Here is a 24,731-nt window from a genome sequence, read left to right on the forward strand (position 1 = left end):
CAGACATTGTATCTGCACCAGACTTTGTGATTCCCTATTCCTTGGGATCCCTTTTTGGAAGACCATTGTAGACTCCAAAAATTGCCATGACCATTGTAGATTGTAGATGGGTTCTTGAATGCCATAAGTTACCTCCATCGTAGGAGAACCTTATTGCCTTTGAATGGCTCTGTCTTCATGTCCGCCACCTAATAAAATGACAGAAACAAGAACGCTGGGAACAGTATATTACTACCATCAGACTGTGTAATACTCCTGTGCAAGTTTGGGAAAAGGTTCGAAGCCTGTATGGACACCAATCCCCCTACAGGTATATCTGGTGTCTCCTTGAAAGGTGTCTACAGTGGCCCAGATGCTGTTGCCAAACATTATGCTCATGCCTCTGCATGTAAGAATTGTGAGCATGCATTTAGTGTCCTCAAGCAGCAGGTGGAGCGAATGCACTTTATCTTCCACCAAATATCACCTGGAGCCACGTAATGCTCTGTTCAGTGCATGAGAATTCCTGAGTGCCCAAGCCCTTTGCCCTGAGATGGCTCTAGAAGCAGGCCACATCCACAATCAAATGCACAAACACTTATCAGAGATTGCCAATGTCGTCTTGTTGCTGTTTGAAACTGTATCTGGAGGGAGGGTGAGTTCCCACCTCAGTGGCGAGAAGGTGTGATTGTCCCAATACTGGAAGAGGGTAAACACTTCTGTGAGATGGGCAGATATTGCCCAATTAGTCTCACTAATGTTCTCTAAAAGTTTCTGGAATGTATGGTGTGTCAGCAGCTGTGTTGGAAGTCTCAGGATCTTTTGACTCTGTCCTGGGGCCATTTTCACCAAGTTGTTCTATTGCTGACAGTTTGGTCTGTCATGAGTCTGGTATCCAGTCAGTTTTTCTCAGTGTTAGTGCTTTATCAATGTCTTTTTTGACTTGCAAAATGCTTATGACTTTGGGGCATGCTCCCGATGTTTGTTCAGAACTTGTTGCCACACCATAATTCCCAGGTTCAATTCGATGCTCCCCACAGTACAGTTCCCCCCCTCCCCTCCATACACAAGAGACTGGGATCCCACAGTGCTCTATATTGTGTGTGCCTCTTTCTAGTGCCTCTTTCTAGTAGCTGTCAGTGGTCTACAGTCAACCTCCTTGTATGCAGACAATTTCTGCATTCACTATTGCTCCTTGACTGTGGGTGTTGCTGAACGCTGATTGCAGGGTGCTATACAAAAGGTACAGTACTGGGCTCTTAAACATTGCTTGTGGTTTTCAGCCACAAAGATATGCATTGTGCACGTATATCATTGTCATAATGTCCATCCACAACCAGAACTCTACCTCAATGACCAACTGCTCATTGTGATGGAGTCTTACTGCTTTTTGGGACTGATCTTTAATGCTTGTTTGACTTGGTTTCACCATCTTTACCAGGTTAAGCTAACATGCTGGTCCCACCTTAATACTCTTTGCTACCTCAGTAACAACAGTTATGTCTCATTGGCACTATTGCAGACTGCTCTACACTTTTTGCAGCTTTACAGATCTTTGAACCTGTCCTGTCTTGATTATGGGAATCTAGCATATAGTTTGACGTTGCTTTCAGCATTGTGGATGCTGGAACCAATGCATCATTGTGGGGTCCAATTCCCGGCAGGTGCCTTTCAGACCAGCCTTGTCAGGCAGCCTACTCACAGAGGCTGGGGTCCCTCCACCACAGAACAGCCGCCAACAACTGCTGCTCAGCTGTGCGATACACATTTGCCACTCCCTTTTTTCTGGTAAGGGGAGCCACCTCCCACAACAGAGGCCCGGGACTGGCATCACAAATGCAGTTCGCATACAGTATCTCCACTCTGAACACCCAACTTCCCTCACTGTCACCTCTGGTCAAGGACCAATCACATACACCCTCATGGTGTGTACCCCGCCCTCTTATCTACCTCGACCCATCCCATGGACTGAAATATTCTGTTGACCATGAGGTTTTTTGCCACCTATTCCTGGTCGTTTTCAAAGGATTTCTTGGTTCAGGAGTGGTATACACTGAGGGCTCTGGTTGAAGGACAAACCAACTGTCCCTAGACACATTCAAGGTGCAGTGAACTAAGCTCCCTGCTGAACAGATGCAATGTATGCACTGCAGAAGAGATGGCCATCGCTTGAACCCTCAGCCACCATTGTTCTTGCACCAGCAAGTTGTTCTTAATTGGCAGTGACTTCTTGAATAGTCTTCAGGCTGCTGACCTACCCTCAGCTGTTGGTTGTGACTATCCAGGATCTCCTTTCTGACCTCCTCCAACCTGGATGGTCCCCCCAGGGGGCCTAGCCACTCTTTGACAGGTTCGTGCTTGGCTACCAAGGGGCTCCAGCCTTTGCAGCATTTTTTCCTGCCGTGCTGCAGGTCTATCTTCTTGCTATTCTTTTTCGCCTCCCTTGGGGAAAGTGTCTGGGATGTTATTGGGAATGTTCTGCATTGTCTATCGCTGATGTAAGAAATGTCTCACCTTTGTTTTTTCATTCCCTTCTCCTTTCTTTGTTTCCCTTCTCCTATTGTTCCTCCAATTTGGCATTTGAGGTTCCTCTTTTTCTTCTTCCTCCCTGTGCACTCCCGAAGGCCAGCCCACCCATCTGACGCATAACAGCTGACTGGGTAATGCATAATTCCCAGCCCTGGGTCGACAGGTTGGGTTCTCACGTACCCCCAGGTACAGGCCAGGCACAGGGATGGGGAATTGCCTGAGCTGCAACCTTCCCAAAATGTTGATTGGTCCTTCCGTTAGGTGTTCAGGAGGAGTGACCTGAGGTCTGAACAATCACCGAAGGCAGGTGCGCCCCCTTGTGAAGGGGGCCCTCAGTTGGAAGGAGTGTGCCATCGGAGATGCTGGCAATCATGTGGGATTTTCTTGCAATGAGTCAGTCAACTTCATAATCCACATCTGCGAAACATAAACGTAATAAGGCTAATGATTCAGAGACCCTTCCCTCTGCACCACGGTTCCTCATGGTCTCATCTACTGAATACGGTCAGTCCTTAACCATGGCTAAATCTGTTTATTATTCATACAGGTGTTGATGCAGTTGCCAGACCTGTGAAATCCTGCTTTGTTTACAGAATGGCACTTTGCTTTTAGAGACTATTTCTTATTCTCAAGCACAACTGCTTGCTGCCTCACTTCTCCACAGCTACCTTGCTCATGTCGAGGCTCATAGAACTATGAATTCTTCCCATGGTGTAATTTACACCACGCTGCTCAATGGTCTAACAGAGGCCAAAATCCAATCTCACCTCTTTGATCAGGGTGTCATTGTCATTGCTGTCCATAGGGAAATGAAAAGGGTAGATTCCTCCTTAGTGTCCCCCCCTCACTCTTTTTCTCACCTTTGAAAGAGTGGTGCTTCCGTCCAAGATCAAAGCAGGCTATGAAATTATCACAGTCCAGTCGCACATTCCGAACCTGATGCGCTGCTATCAGTGTCATGCGGGTTGTCAAAGAGATCAGGGTAAAGTGAAAAGTGCCTTACCCAATCGCTTGCAAGTGACTGTCTAGTCGCAAACCCTGTGTTCTCCCATCTGGCACCTATAGTTCTGTTCTTGTTACCCCCTCGCCACATGAAGGCCATGGCCACACAGACTTACGACCTCCAATTCAGCTCTGATGTTGTGAAATCGCCCAGTGTCAAGGTAGCATTGTCGTCTCCCCATCCAGCTGTGCAACAAGCCGTCAGACTCTCACCTCAAGGGGTGAAGCCACCAGCTACACAACCAGTAGGGTGTAAAGGACAAAGGAATACTCCCATGAAGACTTCCTCCATCCCTCCAACCAAACAACTACAGAGTCTTCCTCTTACCGGAAATGCTCAAACAATCCACCAAAGGCAAACAGTCTTCTCCTATGCTAACTCAAAGATCCTCTTTGACGGTGTCGCCATGTGATACCTTAGCCCGGCAGGACTAGTTAATCTGACGAGTGGTGGTAAGAACTAATGTGCACTTTCATGTGAGAAAACATACTACTTTTATAAGAAAATAAACAGAAATCATGTCGGTAGTGAAAAACATTATTTCAATACTACTTTTCATAGTGCATAACAAAATTCATTATACTAATCCAAGTCTTTTATTTCAGAGCTGTAACATGTTTGATGAAGATAAGAAATCTGAAGAAGGAAATCATTTGCATGGAAGCTGTTGGTCAAAAGAATCCTGCCAGCTGGACAGAAGGAATTCGTTAGCGGAAACTGAGAAAGTAGAACACACTCTAGTGGCAGGCAGTGATAGTTTACACAGACATAATACATCCCACTGTGAAAGTATTTATGAGTGTGATGATTCTTATCATGATGGTCACCCGTATCTGTTTAGTGAAATACACGATGACGGTAGTCAATCATATGAAATTGAAGAGCTGTGCAGAAGTGATAATTCTGTAAGCAGAGAGTCTCATGTGAGAAGAAAACAAGATGGATGTAGTGAATGTAAAGAGAACTATGAGAACAGCCAACCAGCAGTACATAACACTGAAGAATTGAATAATTGTGAGACTGGCAATTGTCTGTCAGAATCAAATCATACTATAGGAGACGATTCCTGTGAATGTAATGAATCTTGTGCAGATAGTCAAATTGATGATGACAATCAGTCCTACAGGAGTACATACACAACGGACCTTTCAGAGGGTGAATCACTGTACTATAACAGTGAGGCTGAAAATGATGATGGTGATGATGATGACGATGATGATGATGATGATGATGAGGAGGAGGAAGCAGATGACAGCACACGTCCTTTGTACATTATTGAATGTAACTCTGAAGAGTTTCTAGAAACTCGTCCTTCTACAGGCTTTGCAACAATAATAAGGGCCTTCAGTGTTTGGGCAGAAATGGAGCAATTTGAGAAGCCACCGCCACCAGCAGCAAAAGAAGTGATACAGAGTCTGGAAAATTTGTCGATTACAGAAAAAGGCAAGTAAGAATTCAAGCAATTAACATACAAAATCTCTAAGTTTCACAATGAAATTACCAATAGGAGCTGATATGGCTATTGTGCTCTACATTTCTGTTTTCTTGCCTTACATACGTCTGAAACTGCTACTTTTATGCATGAATACTTTATACTGAACTCCATTCTTCAAGTAAGTGTACAATGGAAGAGGTGACATCCTGATATTTGGAATTTGTGTTTAGGAAAAAGTTTTTTTTTTTTTTGATATGACAAAGTATGTCACCCATCTCTGTAGCTAAGTGGTCAACATCTCTGACTGCCATGTGGAGGAACAGAGTTCAGTTAACAGTCTGCCAGGAATTTTTCCTTTCCTTGTGATGCTAAGTGTAGAGCGACTTGAATGACAAGTAGCAGCTCGAGGATCTGGGAATTGACACCTGGGAGAGCAGTGTGCTGGTCCCATGCCCCTCCATACTATGTCTGGTTGCTGCCCCGTGGTAGAGTATGCCCAGGAAAGTGCAATACACTAGGCCTGATCTTGGAGTTAGTTTAATTTTAACGGTGAGGTATATACCCAGGCCAATGAGTATATCTGTTTAGTAAATCTAGGATGGAATGTGACAGTATTATAAAAAGGATAGTTGCTACTTACAACAAAAAGATTATCAGAATGTGAGCTTTCAACCACCAAGGCCTTCGTTGAAAATAGATAAAACATGCACGTGCGCAAGCACACACGTGTGCGACTCGCACACATGGCCACTGTCTTTGGCCAAAAGCTAACTTTTTGATAGTGTTTTTGTTATGCATACCTGTGACTCAGCATCTCCGCTATATGGAGAATAGCAACAATATTGCATCTGTTTCATAACAGAGCAATTTTTCACCCAAAATTGATAACATGCACTGATATCTGTAGTGTGCTGTGTTGATTCATATGTATGACAGATGATGGGTTTCTAATGTGTTCTGAACTGAGAGAGACAAAGAAGAAAAGTAGTGAAGAATGCAGTACAGCCCATCAGCTTTAACTACTGATATCACCTAGGCAACTGTTTACCAGCACTGTGTAATATTTATGGCATCAACACTCACATGTATTTTAACAACCAGAGAATTGTTATTACCATGAGAGTATGTGGGTTTTGAGTAGGAGCATAAATATATCTAGGAAATGAGAAATAAAAAAAACACTTTAATTGGCCCTTTGAACTGGCAATCATACTACCAGATTCTGGCCCAAGCTAGACCTTGGACTGTGCAACAAATAAGAATGTCATTGACGTTGTTGCTGTTCAAAGCAGAGCAATCCGAATTGTGAACTTCAGTGCCTGGACAATAGGATGTTGCCAGTTTGCTCTGTCTGTTCTTCTCTTATTCCACAATGCATACTTCACTTCAGCTAACAGTTGCAACACTGGGGATATTTTCTGCTACTGGTTCTCTCTAATATTTTCAGTTGCTTTTTTCTGTGATATTTATCTAAATCTTCATTTATACTCTACAAACTGCTGTGAAGTGCATGACAGAGGATATTTCCCATCATACTAGGGTTTCTTCTCATTCCATTCATACATGGAGCACAGGAAGGATGATAGCTTAAGTGCCTCTGTGAACACTGTCATTAGTGTAATCTTGTCTTCACAGTCATTAAAGGAGTTACTTTTTCTTGAAACTTTGTCACTAGACTTCTGTAGGATGTTTGGTGTTTATCTTAAAGTGTCTTCTGGTTCATAGTTTTCAACATTTCAGTGACTCTCCTGTGAGTCACACAAACTTGTCACCATTTGTGCAGCCCTTCTTTGTATGCATGTTAATACTGTCATCCAACATCAGAATCTTGATAACAGTATAGTTATTACTAAATGCGCACACCACTCTTTCATATGCAAGTTGTGGAGAATTTTTGTAAACTTTTAAATAAATTGAAATGAATCTTACATATATTCTTATACTTACTCCCTGGTGTCTTACTCAGGTGGACTCTAACAAGCCTGATAAGTTGTGTATTCTTAACAGCAAACTGCACTCACTAACTTTGAAGAGCAGCAATCACTGTCCATGTTTAGGATCCAGGGATACCATATAATTATAATGTAGAATTTAAATGAGGATCAAAGATAGGGAACATGTCATAGAAAAAAACCATATTCTGTCTGTGACAGAATGATTAACATATTGGTCACTTTTTATTTTAGACACAATCGCGTAATGTGATAACAGCCATAGTTGGTTTCAGCCATACATTGACCAGCTTCAGACTTTATATGCCATAGGCAGCATTAGGCAAACAAAGTGTTCATAACATGTGTAGTCATTATGTCATTGTGCCTAAAATTAAACGAGGGGAATGTGTGTTCTTTTATTTTCTCGTGTTTCTATTTTTGTTTACAAAAAGGAGAGATTTGACATCATTCATTCATATCACAGCTACTCTGTTGACCATTAAAATTGCTTTCAATGCACACCAAATTGGCATACTGTATTACATCTTGAATATTCAAATTACTAACATTATAGCAAAACTACACAAAGTAGGTAGAAGTAATGCTATATATATTTATACATATAAGGGAAGATTACACAGTGTGTTTCTGATTCAGAAATTACATGTGGTGTTCTTTGTTTGTGTTATGTCTCACATAAAAGGGGGAAAAAATCTGCCAGTATATGTTGGAATTAAACAGCGGCAGGATTGTAGGCTGTTGATGGCAGTTTATTCGTTCCTGTCTATTGCTGCTCACATTGGTTGGAACCCCTGAATGTCACGTGAATATAGAATTGATCGTTCAGGAGGGCCATACTGAATGCAGTGCATGAGTGGCTCCATGTGTAATAACCAAAAGGACACACACATCGGGTACTTGGCCATGCAAGATTGTGCAGCCACACCATATACTTAGTCAGGAAATAGGCTTGTTTGCATCAAGCCAGGTATCCACTTGGGCAGTGCAACTCCACCTGGGGCATCACAAACTGTTAGCCTGGTGACCATTGTTAGAGCTTTCCTTGATGCGGCAGCAGAACAGTTCCAGTTCTGTGTACATCTTTACAATGGATGTATCTGTGTGTGGTGGCTCAGTGGAGGATGAATGTGGCCAGACTGTTTGTCTTAGTCATATAAACCCAGCACCATGCTATTGGGTACACAACACAATCACATCTGGCTCCCATAGCCAGTAATCTGGACAGGAGGTGTTACATTTCTGCTGTGTTAATGCTAGTGGCTGTGCCCTATCTTCAAGATCTCTTTGATATTCTGTTTAAACAAGATAGTGCAAGATAGCTTGGAGGGAGTTACTGTTCACGGGAAGCACAGTCTTTGGATCACTTACCAACTGAAAACAGCCGAGATATTGGCATGCCACCGGTCGCCAACCACTAAGACTGATTAACTCTAGCATAAAGTTGAAGCAGTGTGGAATGACATACACAGACCTGTCATGCAAGCTCAGTTCGAATCAATGTCCAGCCAAGTTAGAGCTGTTGTTGCTGCCAGGGGTGAAAGCTCTGTATACTAAATTTTGCTCCCTGTATGTTCCAAAGTCACCTACAAATGTAATCATATATTTTTCTTACTGTACTTTATACTCATGGTAAGTAACATTTTGTTGTTTACTGTTCTTTCAGGTGAATACATTACTGTAAAAGGGTCAAAAGAAGTCTTGTAACGAATAAAATATTAGTAACACAATGAAACGTTTCAGTGTAGGTTTGAAGTTGTCACTCACATATTACTTGAAGTTAGTTTCAGAGTGACTGACTGAATGGGTGAGTGAGAGTGTGTGTAATGTACTACTTAGGGCAGTGCATGATACTAGCTACATATTCCATTGTATTGCCAGTTTCAAGTTAAAGATTTTTGAACAGCAGCCAACATGAATTCTGCAACAAACTGGAGAAATTATTCTTTTAGAAATTTTATTCCCTAAGAATATCCTGCAGGAATATAATGAGTGGCCTTAAGAAGGTGGTACCATAAAACATTGTTGAAAATAACTAAGTCAACGGGTTCTCACGTTTCCCTCTGTCTGTGTAGGAACATAGCATTAAACTGTTAAAACAGTGATCAGCTAACAGAGAATTACTTTTTACAGTTGGTATTGTGTACTCATTCCAATCTGTTTATGGTAAAATCTGATAAATTAAAAATTTTATTAGGGGTTAAAATTTGAAGATAATTTCTGTACCATTGGGAAAATAGTTTTGTGTGGTACATATTGAGGACCCACAAACTACTTAAACACGAGCCCTGTTTGTGGTATATTTCATATCAGCAAATGCAGACCAACATATTCTTTGGAAGCTTTGTTCTTTGTAAATCTTGGTTGCACCATCTACCTTCTTTATCAGCAATTTTCTGATGATCTCAAAACTTAAGATCAGTAATGATACCCTGTACATAATTTTAAATTGTAGCAATATTCTGTTAAGATATCTGTTATTTAATAACAGGTTAGCACAAAATATATTATACCCACCACTCCTCTCTCTCTCTCTCTCTCTCTCTCTCTCTCTCTCTCTCTCTCTCTCTCTCTCTCTCTCTCACACTCACACTCACACACACACACACACACACACACACACACACACACACACACTGAAAAAATTTCTTTCCATAAATATGCATATTGTGGTAATTTTTTAGTTAGTTTCACAAAACAGTATTACTTCTGCATTAATTTGATTTTCATTTGTCATGGATATGGATAGTAGTAGCAATAGCAGCACAAGTACAGGAAAGTACATGTTCTTTGTAAGGAGTCTGAACCAGTTCATTGTGCTGAGTGACAGCTACTTTGACTTCTGTTTTGAACCATTAGGTGCATGGGCACTTTCTCCTCTATTAGGCTTTAATCTGATGATTTGCAAGCACAGTACTGTAAATTGTCATTTACACAGTTTGTTTGTTGCATTTGTTCCTGTAATATTTAAGCACTGTGTGATCATATTCTTTTTTGCTTTATCTTATGTGATTAAGTAAATGTTTTCTTTTGAAATTTCTTTGTTAGATTGTGGAAATTAAACATTGATTGACTCCCAAGATAATTCAAATAATGATAAGTACAGGGTGGTCCAAAAGTCCAGAAACAACCTCATAAAATTCAAATGGAGTAGCAAACAAGGAAACAGTCTCTACACATGAGGAACGGGAAGGGGGAAACTTATAGGCTATGCCATCGACATGGTGGCCATCTTGAAAGCCACCATCTTGGATTCAACTTCAAATGGGAATGTGTTCATGTGACATATCAAACAGAGAATTTCACCAGAAAAGCAATGCCATTGTTATTTTAAACATAGCTTTATTCATTCTCGGGTTATAGCCAGTTACATGTGGCAGCAGTGGGACGCTCGGCAGCATGTGTGTTATGTGCCGAAGAGACATTATGCTGATGTTACACAGTCCCGAGAGACCACCAACAATCATAGGAATGGCTCGATATATTGTCCATTATGTTGGATTGTTAATGCTATCATCTGAGCCCAGTCCTGAAGAGCTTTGACCAACACATCTGGCTGAATTTGACCACACGCGTCAACAATGCGCTGCTTTAGATGATGCAAATCCTGTATTTTCACAGAATAAACCAGTGCTTTGGCATGACCCCAAAGATAAAAATCCAAAGGAGTCAAGTCTGGTGAACGTGGTGGCCACTCCACAGCACCCGTATGACCATCCACTTTTGAGGGAACTACACATCCAGGTATGCTCACACAATGTGCCCATAATGTGATGGGGCTCCATCATTCTGGAAGAATTCTAGAAATGTCCCGTCCTCTGTTAACATGATAGACACACTTCTTCATCCAATAACCTCAGATAACCGTTGGCTGTTAACGTACCATCAATTAAAAAAAAAAAGTCCAACGTCTTTAGTACCCCTGCACACCACACCAGACCATCACGTTTTGTGAGTCGACAGTTTTTGAAGCATCAATCCAGTGTGGGTTTGTGTCGGACAAGTATCTGTGATTCTGCTTGTTCACTTCACCATTGATAAAGAAATTGGCTTCATCACTGAACAGCACCTGATAGGGGAAACATGGGTTTATCTGCAGCTGCTGTGTCACCCATTCTGCGAACTGTACCTGACGGTCTGGGTCATCCTTGTTCAGGTTGGAGCAGCTGAATTTTGTACGGGTGCCATTTGTGCTGCGATAAACTTCACAGTATGGAGGTACGGCTAACCCCACATTCTTGTGACAGGTGACAAGTACTCCGTTGCGGACTCTTGCTAAATGATGCCAACACGCTCACTGTTGTTGCTTCATCGGTGGCGGATTTTGGTCTTCCGAGCTTAGGTTTATCTGCGACAGAACCTGTTGCTCAGAATTTGGCCAATAGCTTGGCAACTGCGCTGTGAGTGATGGGCTGTCTGGTTGGGTGTTGACTGTTGACATCCTCAGCAATGACCTGTGCACTTCTTTCTCCTGATATCAAGATGATTTCAATGTGTTCTTCATGTGTTAAAGACATTTTGTAACCTGTAAATAAGGAAACAATGATTAAAACATTAGCATGAGTAAATGATAGCTAACAGTTAAACACATGTAACATATCGGACATGGGATAGTCACTTTGCAGCGTTCCAGACTCCATTTTGTGACTTCTCAGTATGTAATACTCACACTGCCGAGCGTAATTGGCTATAACCCGAGAATGAATAAAGCTATGTTTAAAATAACAACAGCATTGTTTTCCTGGTGAAAGTCTCTATCGGTTTGATATGTCACATGACCACATTTCCATTTGAAATTTTGGAGTTGAATCCAAGATGGCGGCTTTCAAGATGGCCACCATGTTGGTGGAATAGCCTATAGTTTCCCCTTCCCCTTCCTGTTCCTCGTGTGTAGGGACTGTTTCTTTGTTTGCTACTCCATTTGGATTTTATCAGGGTGTTTCTGGACTTTTGGACCACTCTGTAGAATAGATAGGATTACTTAAAACACTGTTAATAAGCCCTTATGAGATTAAGGAAATTAGTAGTTCTAACAAATACAAAATCACAGCATCAACCCTTTCCACTCCAATGTCGTGCCTCATTAGAAACAATTTTTCATAGCTCTCACATGCTCCATTCCTGAATCTGTACTAGGCAGCAATGCTGCACAGTACTGCCATCTAGGAAAGCCTCTGTTAATTCTTTGTCAAACTGTAGCACTTGTGTTAAGAGAGAGGTTGTAATTATTACGTTTAAGCTAGTAGGTGTGAAATGGCCAGTTCTCCATCCACAGTTCTTTCTATCAAAGAGACTGTAGAGCTTTTGGCATGATGTCTTAAGCAAAAATAAGAATGACAATGATTTTGATGATGACACTGATTCATTTGTAAACAATTAGAGTGAAATGATGGAAACTGACCATCTTGATGTCTTTGAAAAAGTATCACACAGTGAAAAGTTTTGTGCTTTAATCCTTATGTAAATATATTTGAATGAAAGGGCACTTTTTGTTTTAATGTATACCCTAATTGTTGGTCAGTGAGCTCGTTATTTCCAGATATTCACCATGTAGAATAGGCCTAACATGGTGTGCTTCACTTTAATGACTGCTTCACAATCTGTGTAATCTGGGTTCTTCCCACCAACACCAGTTTTCCTGAATTGTGCAGATGGGAACTCTCCCTATAACATATCCTTCATTCTCATAACCCCACTGGCCTCTCAGCCTCAGTACTGCAGGTTTTCTCTCTCACCAATGCATCTACATAATCCTTTCCTCTTTTCTACTTCTCTCCCCCAACCATGCTCCCTGCACAACCTTGTGATGTTGCATCTGGCAGCCCTTTCCAATCACTACCATGACCCTGCTCACTCCTACAGTCAACACTAATATCTTGCCCCACACATACCCTGCTAACCCTCAGACTTACCACCCATGCCTCTTCCTTACCCCCATCCTAGTTTGCTTCTAATGTCAGAAGCAATTGCAGTGAGGCCTTAGTGCCCAGGGACAAAAGTGGCCACCTGTGTGAAATGTGATTTTTGGAATGTGTGTTTTTTCTACTTCTTTGTCAGAAAGCTGAAATATTTCTAGTATTCTTTTTCATTGTGCCTGTCTGTGGCTTCATGCCTCCTGTGTGTGATGAAAAGCCTTCTGTCTTATCCATATTATTGAGGAGGAAAAAAGTTCTATGAAAAACATAATGTTCTGTACCGTGTTGGACAGGGTGTTGCCTAATGTGCAACCTACCTGTCTACCTGTCCACCATCCCTCTTAACACTTCGTGTTCCTTTCCTTCCTAAGGCAGGATCCCTCATTGTACCCCTGTCCTGCTGTGCCCTTGTGCTGTACCACACTGTAGTACATAACTTTGCTCCTCGCCCTCCTGCAGTGATTACCTGCATTTATGATCCTGTTGTCAGGCTCAGTGACTGGCGAACATTAAAAAAAGTGTGTGTGTGTGTGTGTGTGTGTGTGTGTGTGTGTGTGTGAACTGATGTGGTAAGAGAAGTTAGCTTAATGTATGCGAAACTCTCATTTCTCGATTTCTCGACTACAGTATTATGGAAGATTGTTACTCACCATAAAGAGAAGATGTTGAGTCACGGACAGGCACAATAAAAACACTGCTATACATTTGAGCCTTTTTGGCGAAAAGGTCATCTTCTGAAGTAGAAAACCACACACACACACACACACACACACACACACACACACACACACACAGGTTCATGAAGCACAACCCTCATACACATGGCCACTGAAATAATGTTCTGGGGCAACTCTTCTTTAAGAAAGGAGGTCTTTATCGTGAAAAAAATGTGCACATCTGTTTAAGGAGTTGGACATTTTGACTATTTCTCCACAGTGTATTTATTCCCTTATGAAGTACATTGTAAATAATCTACTACAATTTTTTTGAATGTACATAATTACAACACCAGGAGGAAAAATGACACTACTGCCTATAAAGGTTGTCTGTAGCACAAAAAAGGGGTGTATAGTACTGCAACAGAAATTATCATTTACCCATTGATATATAATGTCTGACAGACAGCAAAGTAAAATTTGAAGACAAACTGAGAAAGTTTCTCCTTGACAACTTGTCCTATTTCAAAGAATTATTTCTATTACTGTAAGGTATAAAAGGTGGTGCACAGGACTCACTAACTCACAACATCTGAATATCATTTTTATTTAAAAACATAAAAGTAAACAATTTAGTAATGTTCAGAATGCAACCATTTGTATAAATTAATTTACGATGTGAATGTAAAGTGACTCATTCTACATCATTACAATCTATCGTGCAAATTTATCCGTGAAACATGAAACTAACCAGTTTTGTCGTTATTTCATCCTGGATTTTCCATTGGTTCCTGTTTCTACAAGATGCACAAATCTGTCATATTTTACATAACATGACCCCACAATTGAAGACAGTATGTTTGAAATCCATATATGGCTACCTAATTTAGATTCTGTTCTTTCAGACATGTCCAAAAGAACACATACCGTCTTCATATAGATAAGGCTTACTGGCCAGTGATCTTCATTGTGGATGCACTCACATTGCTCAAACTCTTTTAGGAAACAGTAGAATGACTGCCGTGAGTAATAAGGAGAGTGGGCAGGGGCACTACAAATGTAGTATGTGGACAGTAAGTTGGAAATGTGGGTCTCATGAGGAGCATGCTAGAAATAAGTCCTTGCAGTCACCCTCTTCTCTGTGTCCACGATGGCTCAGTCGGATAGAACATCTGCCATGTAAGCAGGAGATCTCAGGTTCAAGTCTCGGTTGGGGCACAAATTTTCAACTGTCTCATTGATATTTATCAACGCCTGTAAGCAGCTAATGGTCTGAATTTCATTGTAATTTCAGATCTCTTCTATTGTTATCTAGCTGTGTCCCTTCATTCATAATTTTGATGATTGTCTGTTAGACTTTGATCTTCCTTTTATTTTGCTTTCATAGTATCTCCTTTTATTTCTAAAATTCAAAGGTAGATCACATGTAAAATTACAAAAATTAACCATTATAAATGTAGCTACCAGCATGAATCTGCTCATTATTGTGGATATTTCAATAATTACCAGTATTCTTCCACAGGGTACCAGTGTCCAGTGTGCTTAGGAATTTGTGAAATCGGCGAGACTTTAAAATTGCTTCCTTGTACTCATGCATTTCATAATGAGTGCATTCTGCCATGGTTAGAAAAGGTATTTGTTTTCTCACTGTCACAGTTTAGTATGATATTGTAAAGATTCTGTAACAAGGTTGTAAATTTTTCCTGACTATTTACAGACAAATACTTGCCCATTGTGTCGACATGAAATGCCAACTGACAATGAAGATTATGAGTTGTTCAAAAGAATTGAAACAGGAAGGCAACTGAGAAACTAAATGGTCTGTGCATTTATGTTGTTATTCATGAGTAAAATATACCAAATGATAGAATTTTGTAGCTGGAAACATTAAACATGTCATTCATCTGCTTGTATCTGGTTGTCAGTGGAGAAGTGTATTATATTATTGTGCTGTGTTGTATTTTGATGCCAGAGTTTTGTACTGATAAGGGAGTGTGAAGAAGGCACAATTGATTTAGATGTCATGAAGAAAAAGTAGTTGCATTTTCATCTATTGAAAGCTATTGACCATTGAAAATGGTTGTGTTAGTGTCTTGTAATTGAGGAAAATTCCTATGTCAACACAGAAAATGAGAAATGTGTATTTCTATAGGCCTTAATGATTTTTAAGTATGTGTCAGAAATATTATAATATTTGTTTCCATAATACAATGAAACGTAATGTGGAAAGAGATTTTTATGTGAGAAAATGATTAGGGAAAACTTTTGTATATTTAAAATAATTGTCATCAAACTTATTAGGCAATGACAATTTTCAATAACGCCACAATTATTTTGAAATGGTTAGGTTAAGTATGTTGTTAATGTTTGCATTCCATTGTATTAGGAGTAACTGCAATCTTCAAAGAAGAATTGACTATTCTATTCATTGGCGTGGTGAAGAATTGTTGGTAGATAAAACAAAAGTTTTGAGTTTTCTAGAAGAGAGTGGGGCTAGTGTGGACATTTGTTTCATGCTTTGTACTAAGACCATTTGAAGTATTTTTTTTTTTTTTTTTTTTTTTTTTTTTTTTTTTTTTTTTTTTTTTTTTTTTTTTTTTTTTTTTTTTTTTTTAAATTCAGTATCTTTGGATTCACCAGTTTTCACACTACCAGAATCATTACAGCAGTTCTTTGTATCGTCAACATTTTGACCATGAGCTAAAAAAAAACAAGATGTCTGCAATCTGCCCACATTTGTCCCATGTTGGGGCAAATGTGTTCATTGACTGAAATTGCATGAGGTAAAAATGGACAGTATGTTTTTTATATACGTAAAGTCAAGTTTGCCAAAAAAATGTTTATATAAATATGAAACATCAATATTAACCTAAAGAATTCTTTTTTGCTTTTTAAACAAATATTGTACTTCTCAAAATTAACATTAAACTGCCGCATCCTCCCATGCCTTTGTGTCCCAGTTGTTTTTGCAGAAGGCAGGAGACAAATAATATCAGGCCTCTCCACTGTTGACTCAACTGGGACAAAAGGGAATACAAATCCAGATCCTTTTTTCCACAGATAGGAAGCAGACACTTCCTCTTTCCCAACGGTATTCACGACTTGCCCAACGTAATATTTAAAAGTCTTCTTGGTGGCAAAATGAACCAAAACAAAATCACTATACCTCACTTCATCATCATCATCATCATCATCATCATCATCATCATCATCTATCAACATTTGTAAAGTTTGGGCTTTTATTGCTGTCTTTCACAGCATCCCTAATTATCAGATTCCAGCATAGGGGACAAAAGGTTTTCCAATTCACTGTCTTTATCATCAGTGATTTTATTTTTTTGCAGAGATCTTCAGGTCCTCCTTGCTCTGGATCAGTCTTCTTCAAAGCTGATCTCATTTTACCCACTACTGCTGCTTCCAATTCGTCTTTGATTGAAGTACCAGCATAAACTGTGGATTTCTTTTGCCCCGATTTCCTTTCTTGCCTTGCAAATTTTGGGAAAGGTTGACAAGTCTTCAGGAATTGGAATTTCAGTTAGGACTGCACCTGAAGTGTAAGGTGAAGCATCATACAAAATTGGAGGTTCCACAGGAGAAGGTATGTCACAACTTGACATAGGCTGCTCAGTTACTTCCGATGGCCTAAAATCGCCTTCAGTGAATGCCAACCTATTAAGTGGCCACAATCCAGGCATCTTAAAGCCGGATACAATATCATTTTGGGTAAATGAAACTGGATATGCTATCTCATAAAACATAGTGATCTCTGAAATAGTGACTTGGTGGCCAGGATGCATTCTCATCCAGTCAGCCATTGCTATTCTTAGATATCCCTTGAATGGCCCAAACACAGTGATATCTAGTGGCTTCATCCTGGGGAACAATGTGCTGGGAATGTCAGCAGAGTGATTCCAGCATCTCTGGCCATATTGATAACATAAATGCTGGTGTGACTTGCACGATTTTCCAGAAGTATGAGTAGATGATTGTCTTTCGAACAGCTGATCTTCTTAGCTACATGCTTCAAAACTTTGAGGAACAATTCAGTTCTCATGAATTCAGATTTGTTGGCAAATCCAATACTACCACTTGGCGCACCATACAGAAATTTCTTTCGTATGGACTCGTGGAAAAATGAACACTAGTGGTGTGGCCGTCCCTAAGGCTGAATAGAAAGCACACTTGGTGACATTTTCCCCTCTCTGTTGCGATGCTACCATTCCTACATGCTTCTTACCACATTCTGCAATATCCTCAGTTCATTATCCTGTCTCGATTGAACTTAAATTCGTACAATACAGTCAAAAAATTGTCAAAGAAAAGGTTAATATTTACTTTGTTAAATGCTGCATCCCTTGTGAAGCTCATATTTTCAGGTCTACAAAGAGATAGCTTCTGTTGGCTGTGTAAAAATCCAAATAACCAGTCCTTTCCTGCCAAACACCCTACATTCCAGCTCCTAGGATAATTTTTTTTTTTATACATGTATGCCAGTTCACATGCTTAGTTGTATGGCAGTCCATAAAGTAAATTTGATGCCTTCATGAAGTATTGAGCTAGTAGTTTCTCTTGAGGATCTGTAAAAACCTTGTGAACTCTGTATTTGGACTCTGTCATATTAAGTGTTTGGATTTATTCATGTGAATTTCCAGAATCATTTCCATCACATGGATCTGAAAAAGTATATAACGTAGTCAGCCACAATGTATGGAATAGAGAATGATTTTTGCAGTTACACAACTGTATCTGTTAACAGTTAGTTCACAAAGAACAGTAGAATTATTATTATATGGTGGCATAATTGTTTGGAAACTCACCTGGACGGATCTGAATGCTTTCAGCAGCATATTTCTTAGCTGTGGTGATGTGTTTCTGTAGCATAGACTTCTTCAATCCAAATTTCTCTACAGTTCGTCGAATACTCCCCTTTTTTAACCAAATTTGTGAACTTTTTCGTCGTTAACATTAGCCCTGTCAGTTTTCTGGATATATGTCCTCACCATCTATAATATAGATAATTTAATAAAATTTATAATTTATAAATTAATAATTTATAAACATAAAACTATGAAACTAAATGTTGGCCTCTGTTCTAAATCAGGACTGGGTTAACGGTGGTTACTGTCCACACTTGCCCTAAGGGGCCATTTTGGATATGAAATCAATTTGTAGCAAATGTGTTGTATTTAGATGAAACATTACGCAAGCAAAAGTTAGGGAAATCTTTATAAATTTATAAACCACAACTGATAATCTGTTCAGTACTAACCATTTGGAGTAATCTTGAAATTTATGACAAAAATCGAATAGTGGACGGAAATCGAATTTTCACTTATCTTGCTTGCAACAATAACCAGACTGGCACCAAATTTTCTTTGTTTTGTTTACTACATCCTACAGAACTACCAACATGAACAGGCAAAAATTCCAAAGAGTATTTCACTGAAATAATTCTGTGTCCACTCTTCCCCCACGCCCACAGTAACCCCACTCTTCCCTATAAGGGTATTTATTCTTAATCCCTTTAATGCAGTTGTATTGAATTCATACATGCTTTGTGGGTTTGTTTTGTTTAATTTAGTGTCTCCGCACATTTGGCTTAAGTGCTCAATGCCCAGACCTATGTTTCATACAATTAAGAAACTTGTCTGAAATAGCGTAACAGCATAAGTATATGTCACTTGAAAGCTAGCAAAATCGTACTTCAGGTGCTAGTACTGCAAATCAAAAATTTAAGAGAAATGTTGTGATTTCTACGTCTTTCTAGTTTCGGATTCTAATTATTGGTGAAATACAATTGAAAAATTGCTATTATGTTGGTATGATTTTTAAATAGCATGAATGTTAATTTTAATGATTGTTAAAATATGTAAAATTGCAACACTTCTCACAAAAATGGGAGGGAAAAGTATCAAATTTTGAATTGTTGGGACAAAAGTTTCAATATTATAAGTAAAAAAAAAGTATGTATGAAATGTTAAATATATGGTTGATGGCACAGGAGTAGTGAAGAGTATTAAATTAATTGTAAAAACTGTTCATTTTTCTCTGAAGCTTTATGTAAATGCTGTGTGTCCTGCTTGGAACACTGGGTCTCATGAGATTAGGTCCTCTCTGCAGTACTGTCCGTCCCTTCTGCTGGCATACCTGGTATTAATGCTGGCAATCGATCTTCAGTTTGGTTCCGTACTGTTGGAACCATATACCTTGATTCCCAGAACATCTAGTTCTGAAAACTTTTGGGCTGTATTGTGCATCACGTAAAACATAAATTTACACAAAAAAAATTAAAAATATTTGTTGTAATACTGAGGTCAGGTCTGAAGTTAAGACACTCTTATAAGAAAGGCGTGAAAAAGATTGCCTTTTTCATTATTGAATAATTCATGAAGTGATTTTGTTCTCTGGTCAGTTGAAATATGTGAATAGTGTTTCATTATCTCATGGTTTTCATTTTTTCACAAACCCTTTCCAGCGTGGAAGTCTTATCTCAAACGAGATATCACAACCTTTTAATACATTTCATTACATGATGGTCTGCATCCTTTTCTGGAGTCCTCTGACTGTGTGTCTTACACTGCCCAAAATGTTGTCTTCTGCATTGTAGCAGTGAAAGAGAATCCAAGTAAACATTAAACTAGCAAAAGATGTTATATGACAACTTAATGTAGGTTCATAAATTGACAGTCATAAGTCAAACAAGGTACACAAATGCACTTGAGGAGGATAAGTTTATATTTGAATTTGCTCTTTTTTTTGTATGGTACATGTAGAATTCCTTCAAAGTTATTAATCCTGACGCACTTTCTGCATCCAATAAACAAAGTGAATAGTATGTGACTGTTCAAGGCATATATTTAGGACTCTACGCAATGTCGTCATCATCAGACAACATGCTATCATTATTTTGTGCTATTGAACAAAGTAGCTTGTTCATAAGAATCAAACTTGTGTGTTCAGTACAGTTCTCAGTACAATTAACTAGTAAGCCAATTGCCTGTGCACCAGTTAGCTGTGTTATTGCTTATTTAATGTTGTATTATCCTCTTCTGTTATAAAAACAGTTTAGTGATAAGACCTTCGGATTAAAACAGAACAAAGTTTTACCTGTACTTTCTCTTTGCACAAAAGTATGATTTTGTTAAGTATGTAATCTTCCGTACTTAGGGTTAATGAAGCAGACAATGTTAAAATTTTGTTATCCCCCTCCCCCTTGCACTCTGTCCCCACGCCCTCCCTCCCCCTCCCAGTCTGCCATGTATATATGTCATTCCTTGTTACAGTAGCAATTGTTAATTTGGGCTACCTGTTCAAAAGATAAAGCTATATCATTTTGATCAAAATTGTATTTTGTTGAGTCAGTATCTAGTGGATGGAATTTGAATTTTATTATGTACTAAATTTTTACCCCTTTTTTCTGTGCACGTTTTAGCATTGTCGTGAGGTGTTCTTTGTGACAAGAGAAAAATCACAAATGTAACATCCTGTGTACTAATCAGATATGTTTTGTGCATGTTTATGTATCTAATTGAGAATGCATAGCTAGCATGTACGATGGTGACAATGTAAATCGGTGCCTATTATGCCCACCTCTTTATAAATGTCTAACATCAGGGCACCAGTGGCATATTCACTTATAAACTTGCTTCCATAGCAGTGAGGACATCAGCTACTAAACTTTTCACTGCAGAAAATAAGTGAGCCTCCAATTTGGTCTCTTTTATTATTTGTTTATGTTCAAACAACTGTATTTACTGTTTTCCACTAATTGGAATAATATTCATTCCTAACAGAGGGAGAGAGGGGGAATTGCTTAGAAGGGTGAAAGAAAGACTTCAATTTTTTATGGATCAGTAGAAATATTGGACATTGTAGGATGTGCTATTGTCATGCTAAATGTGTAAGCAAATCTATTTGAAAAATGCAAAGAGTACCAGTTTTAATCAAAATTATGATTAAACTGGGAAATTTGCTTTGTGTTTGACTGTACTTGATTGCAAATAAATTGCTGAAAAATAAGATTATAAACATACCAACCCAATAAAAAGGCACAATATTAAGCAGTTGTAGGAAAGACTTTTCCACTAATTGATCAATATTTAAATGCAGTGTGCACCCTCTACAGCAGATTGCATACTTTTGTCTATTACCATTTTTAGGGTTCCGTCCATCAGTTGGTAAAAAGTCTCCTTATAGGTTCACTTTGTTGTCCGTCTGTTAAAAACCTATTTTGTCAGGGATGGGTAAATAGCTGAAGTGAAATTTTATGTCCCATACTAAAATCTGTCATCCCTTGGTGGTGTGATCAATGTAAGCTTCTAAGTCAATGAAATCGAAGGATACGACCCTTTGTCACATATTTTGATATTCACAAACTCGCTCATCAAATCATATGGGTTACTTCGCATTGACCTAGAATCGTGAAACTGGCTGAGAAGCAAAGTTTCACAGTACAGCCCAAGGAAAATCCAAAAATTGTTAATTTGTGATTACATCACACGGAGAAAACATCTAAGGCTTTCTCGAAAGCCTTAGAATTTCCAGGACCAATATCTTGCCAGCATTGATACTGATAACAGGCAAAAATCTTAGAGATTCTAGATTTCCGGGATGAATGAACCATTTATACATGTAATGAAATTTGTATGGAACCCTCGGTGCACGACTTCTAACCGCACGTATCTGGATTTTTATTTAATCTCACTTCTCTGAGTATAAACATGAGGAATGGCAGGTAAATATTGTTATATTTTTTGTTGTTTTAGTTTTAGGAATTTGTTGCTAACAAGGAACAGAGTCTCAAATGTTGTGAAAGTAATTTGGACTGACGAATTACAAGTATTTACTTTTGCCAGCCCAAATGTGCAGTTACTTTTATTTGTCTGTATATATTGTGATAAGCTTCATAAACTAATGGTCACATGTAAATACCTCATAGCTAGTAGAGATGATGGGCATATTTAGTTGCATTGGTGATTCAATCAAAAGCTTAATCTCCCATAAAATACACACTGAAGTAATTACTTTAATTCTCAGTTTAATTTAATTTATTAGCTATTACTAACCAAAGAAATATTTTCAAAGTTTCACTTTGAGCAGCTTTTCAGGTGTTTTAGGCAAAGATCTGTATTATTTATGGGACTGATATTCTGATGGATTATGTCTAACAACTGTTTAAAAATTTACTTTCAATGTAGGTTGTTATAATGTAAGTGTGGAAAAGTTATTTCGTTGTTGTTATGTGTTTGTTTTGTATGTTATAGTATAAAATGAATGTCAACATGTGTTATTTATAGACATGTAGACTTCTTCAGATAAGACTGTTGCACCAATGTATGGCTGTGTCAAATATGACAAATCTTACAGCAAAATGTAAGAAGACAGTAAGCAGATCATTTGAAAACTTGTATCACAACTCGTTAAGAATGAAGGTCTGGAACCCAATCTTTGAATTAATACTTTGTTGGAGCAGCAAGATTGGATCAATGAAGTTCTCACAACAACATATTTATTAACAAATAATCTTTAATAACTTTGCTTAGTAATTATTTATTGAAATAAGTCATATTTCTGTGTAAAGTATAAGGAACACTGTTATCCTCATGTCTCAGTGCACGAAAATCACAGGCTTGTCGTTCAGAACCATTTTATGCCATTCAAACAAATTTAATTTAGGCTCTGCATTATCAGCACATTGTTTGTATCTTGTTGTAATAAGACTTCCACTTTTTGATAAAATTGAAATTGGGATGTTTAATGCTTATTAGAACTGTAAAGCAAAAGATTCTCTCAACTGTTTAAGTAGTCTAAGTGAAGTGCAAAGTGATTATTTCTCATCTGTATATCATAAGATAGCTCTTATTGTTGTAAAGGGCTTTTAGACAAGTTTATGATACTATATTGTGCAGGATCAATAATGTTCATGGAGTAAGAGACAGATTTAAATGTTCCTCATTTTCATATTTAATCATTGTTGTGTTCTCTTTCAAACATTAATGCATTGTTCTGTGTTATTGTTATCTGCATCTGGGATAAGAGGCAGATACTCAGGAATTTATACTAGTCAGTGCTCAGAGTAGTCATTGAATCATTTAACAGAAATAAAATACCATTCAAACAGGTTTCTTTGAAAACCCTGTCATCTTGTGGACAATTGATGCAGCTACCTGCTACTGTCTTCTACATACAGACTGTATTAACATTCTTGTGATCTGCATTATTAATTTAGTATTGATGATTAGTCTTTCAAAAGCAGTGACCAAAAATATTGTATGTTGTTACTTGATGTAATTCATGTTTCATAATAAAATGTTTTTATTGTTATTGTTGGCACTTTATCTTCTCATACCTGCAGTGAAAGTTTATTGCCAAAGAAGAGGTATTTAACTGGATGAAGAACCAGATATAAGGTGTCTGTAAACACTTGCAGTAATAAAATTTCCAAGGCATAAACTAGCTAATTTCACTGGAGAAAAGCCATTCATACTTCAGTGTATACTACTAAAATTTTTCCACATGTTGCTTATGAATTAAGGAGAAATGTAATTACTGGCACGGAAGGTGGCAATGGCGCTCCCATAAAGATATGATTGTAACCTCTAGATCTTTTACAACCAAATGCTCCTTTCTCAAGAACAGAGAGGAAAGAAAGAGATGAAAACAACCCCATAGGCTGTGCTGTGAGATTGCGTACCTATTCATAACTGTGGGAGTTAAGACTGTGATGTCATATTGGCACGAGTTCCTGGTGGCCACTGTCAGTAATGAACTCAATGAGCAGGAAATTAAAATATCTTTGAAAAATCTCTGATTATTTTGGGAATGACATTTTTCTACTCTTTAGTGAATTATCCAATGTAATCAATATTTGCGGCAAATTAAATTTTTTAAAAACAAAGATGATGTGACTTACCATACGAAAGCGCTGGCAGGTCGATAGAAACATAAACAAACAAACAAACACATACATACACACAAAATTCAAGCTTTCGCAACAAACTGTTTTAAATATATTTTTCCCGCGTATATTGATATCATAAATTAAATTTTTTGTTGGATAGTAATGTGGACTCTGCTGCCTACCATTCAGTGGCAAGTGTGCTATCCATGTACTTACCAAATATGTGAATTTGTCATTTGTTTCTCTGCACAGTCCATAGAGAAGTAGCAAAATGTGCTACTGCAAAAGAGGTTTTGTAACAGTAGGTATAGAGTGGTTCAACAAAGAATGTAAAAATGAATGGAAGGAAATAGGAAAAAAAA

At 38.4% G+C, this 24,731-nt stretch overlaps 1 protein-coding gene across 1 annotated transcript in view; it reads left to right on the top strand.

Moving 5' to 3' along the window:
* LOC126480698 (E3 ubiquitin-protein ligase Praja-1-like) overlaps positions 1–23,792 on the top strand; it is a 51,681-nt gene extending 27,889 nt beyond the window's left edge. Inside the window, exons 2-5 of the mRNA XM_050103938.1 lie at positions 4,117–4,954; positions 14,992–15,101; positions 15,187–15,288; positions 21,084–23,792. Coding sequence (XP_049959895.1) covers positions 4,117–4,954; positions 14,992–15,101; positions 15,187–15,285 — 1,047 coding nt within the window. The 3' untranslated portion in view covers positions 15,286–15,288; positions 21,084–23,792. The remainder of the gene's footprint in view (positions 1–4,116; positions 4,955–14,991; positions 15,102–15,186; positions 15,289–21,083) is intronic.
* Positions 23,793–24,731: the final 939 nt, after the last annotated feature.

Source organism: Schistocerca serialis, chromosome 5 (assembly GCF_023864345.2).
Source record: "Schistocerca serialis cubense isolate TAMUIC-IGC-003099 chromosome 5, iqSchSeri2.2, whole genome shotgun sequence".
Classification (NCBI taxonomy): domain Eukaryota; kingdom Metazoa; phylum Arthropoda; class Insecta; order Orthoptera; family Acrididae; genus Schistocerca; species Schistocerca serialis.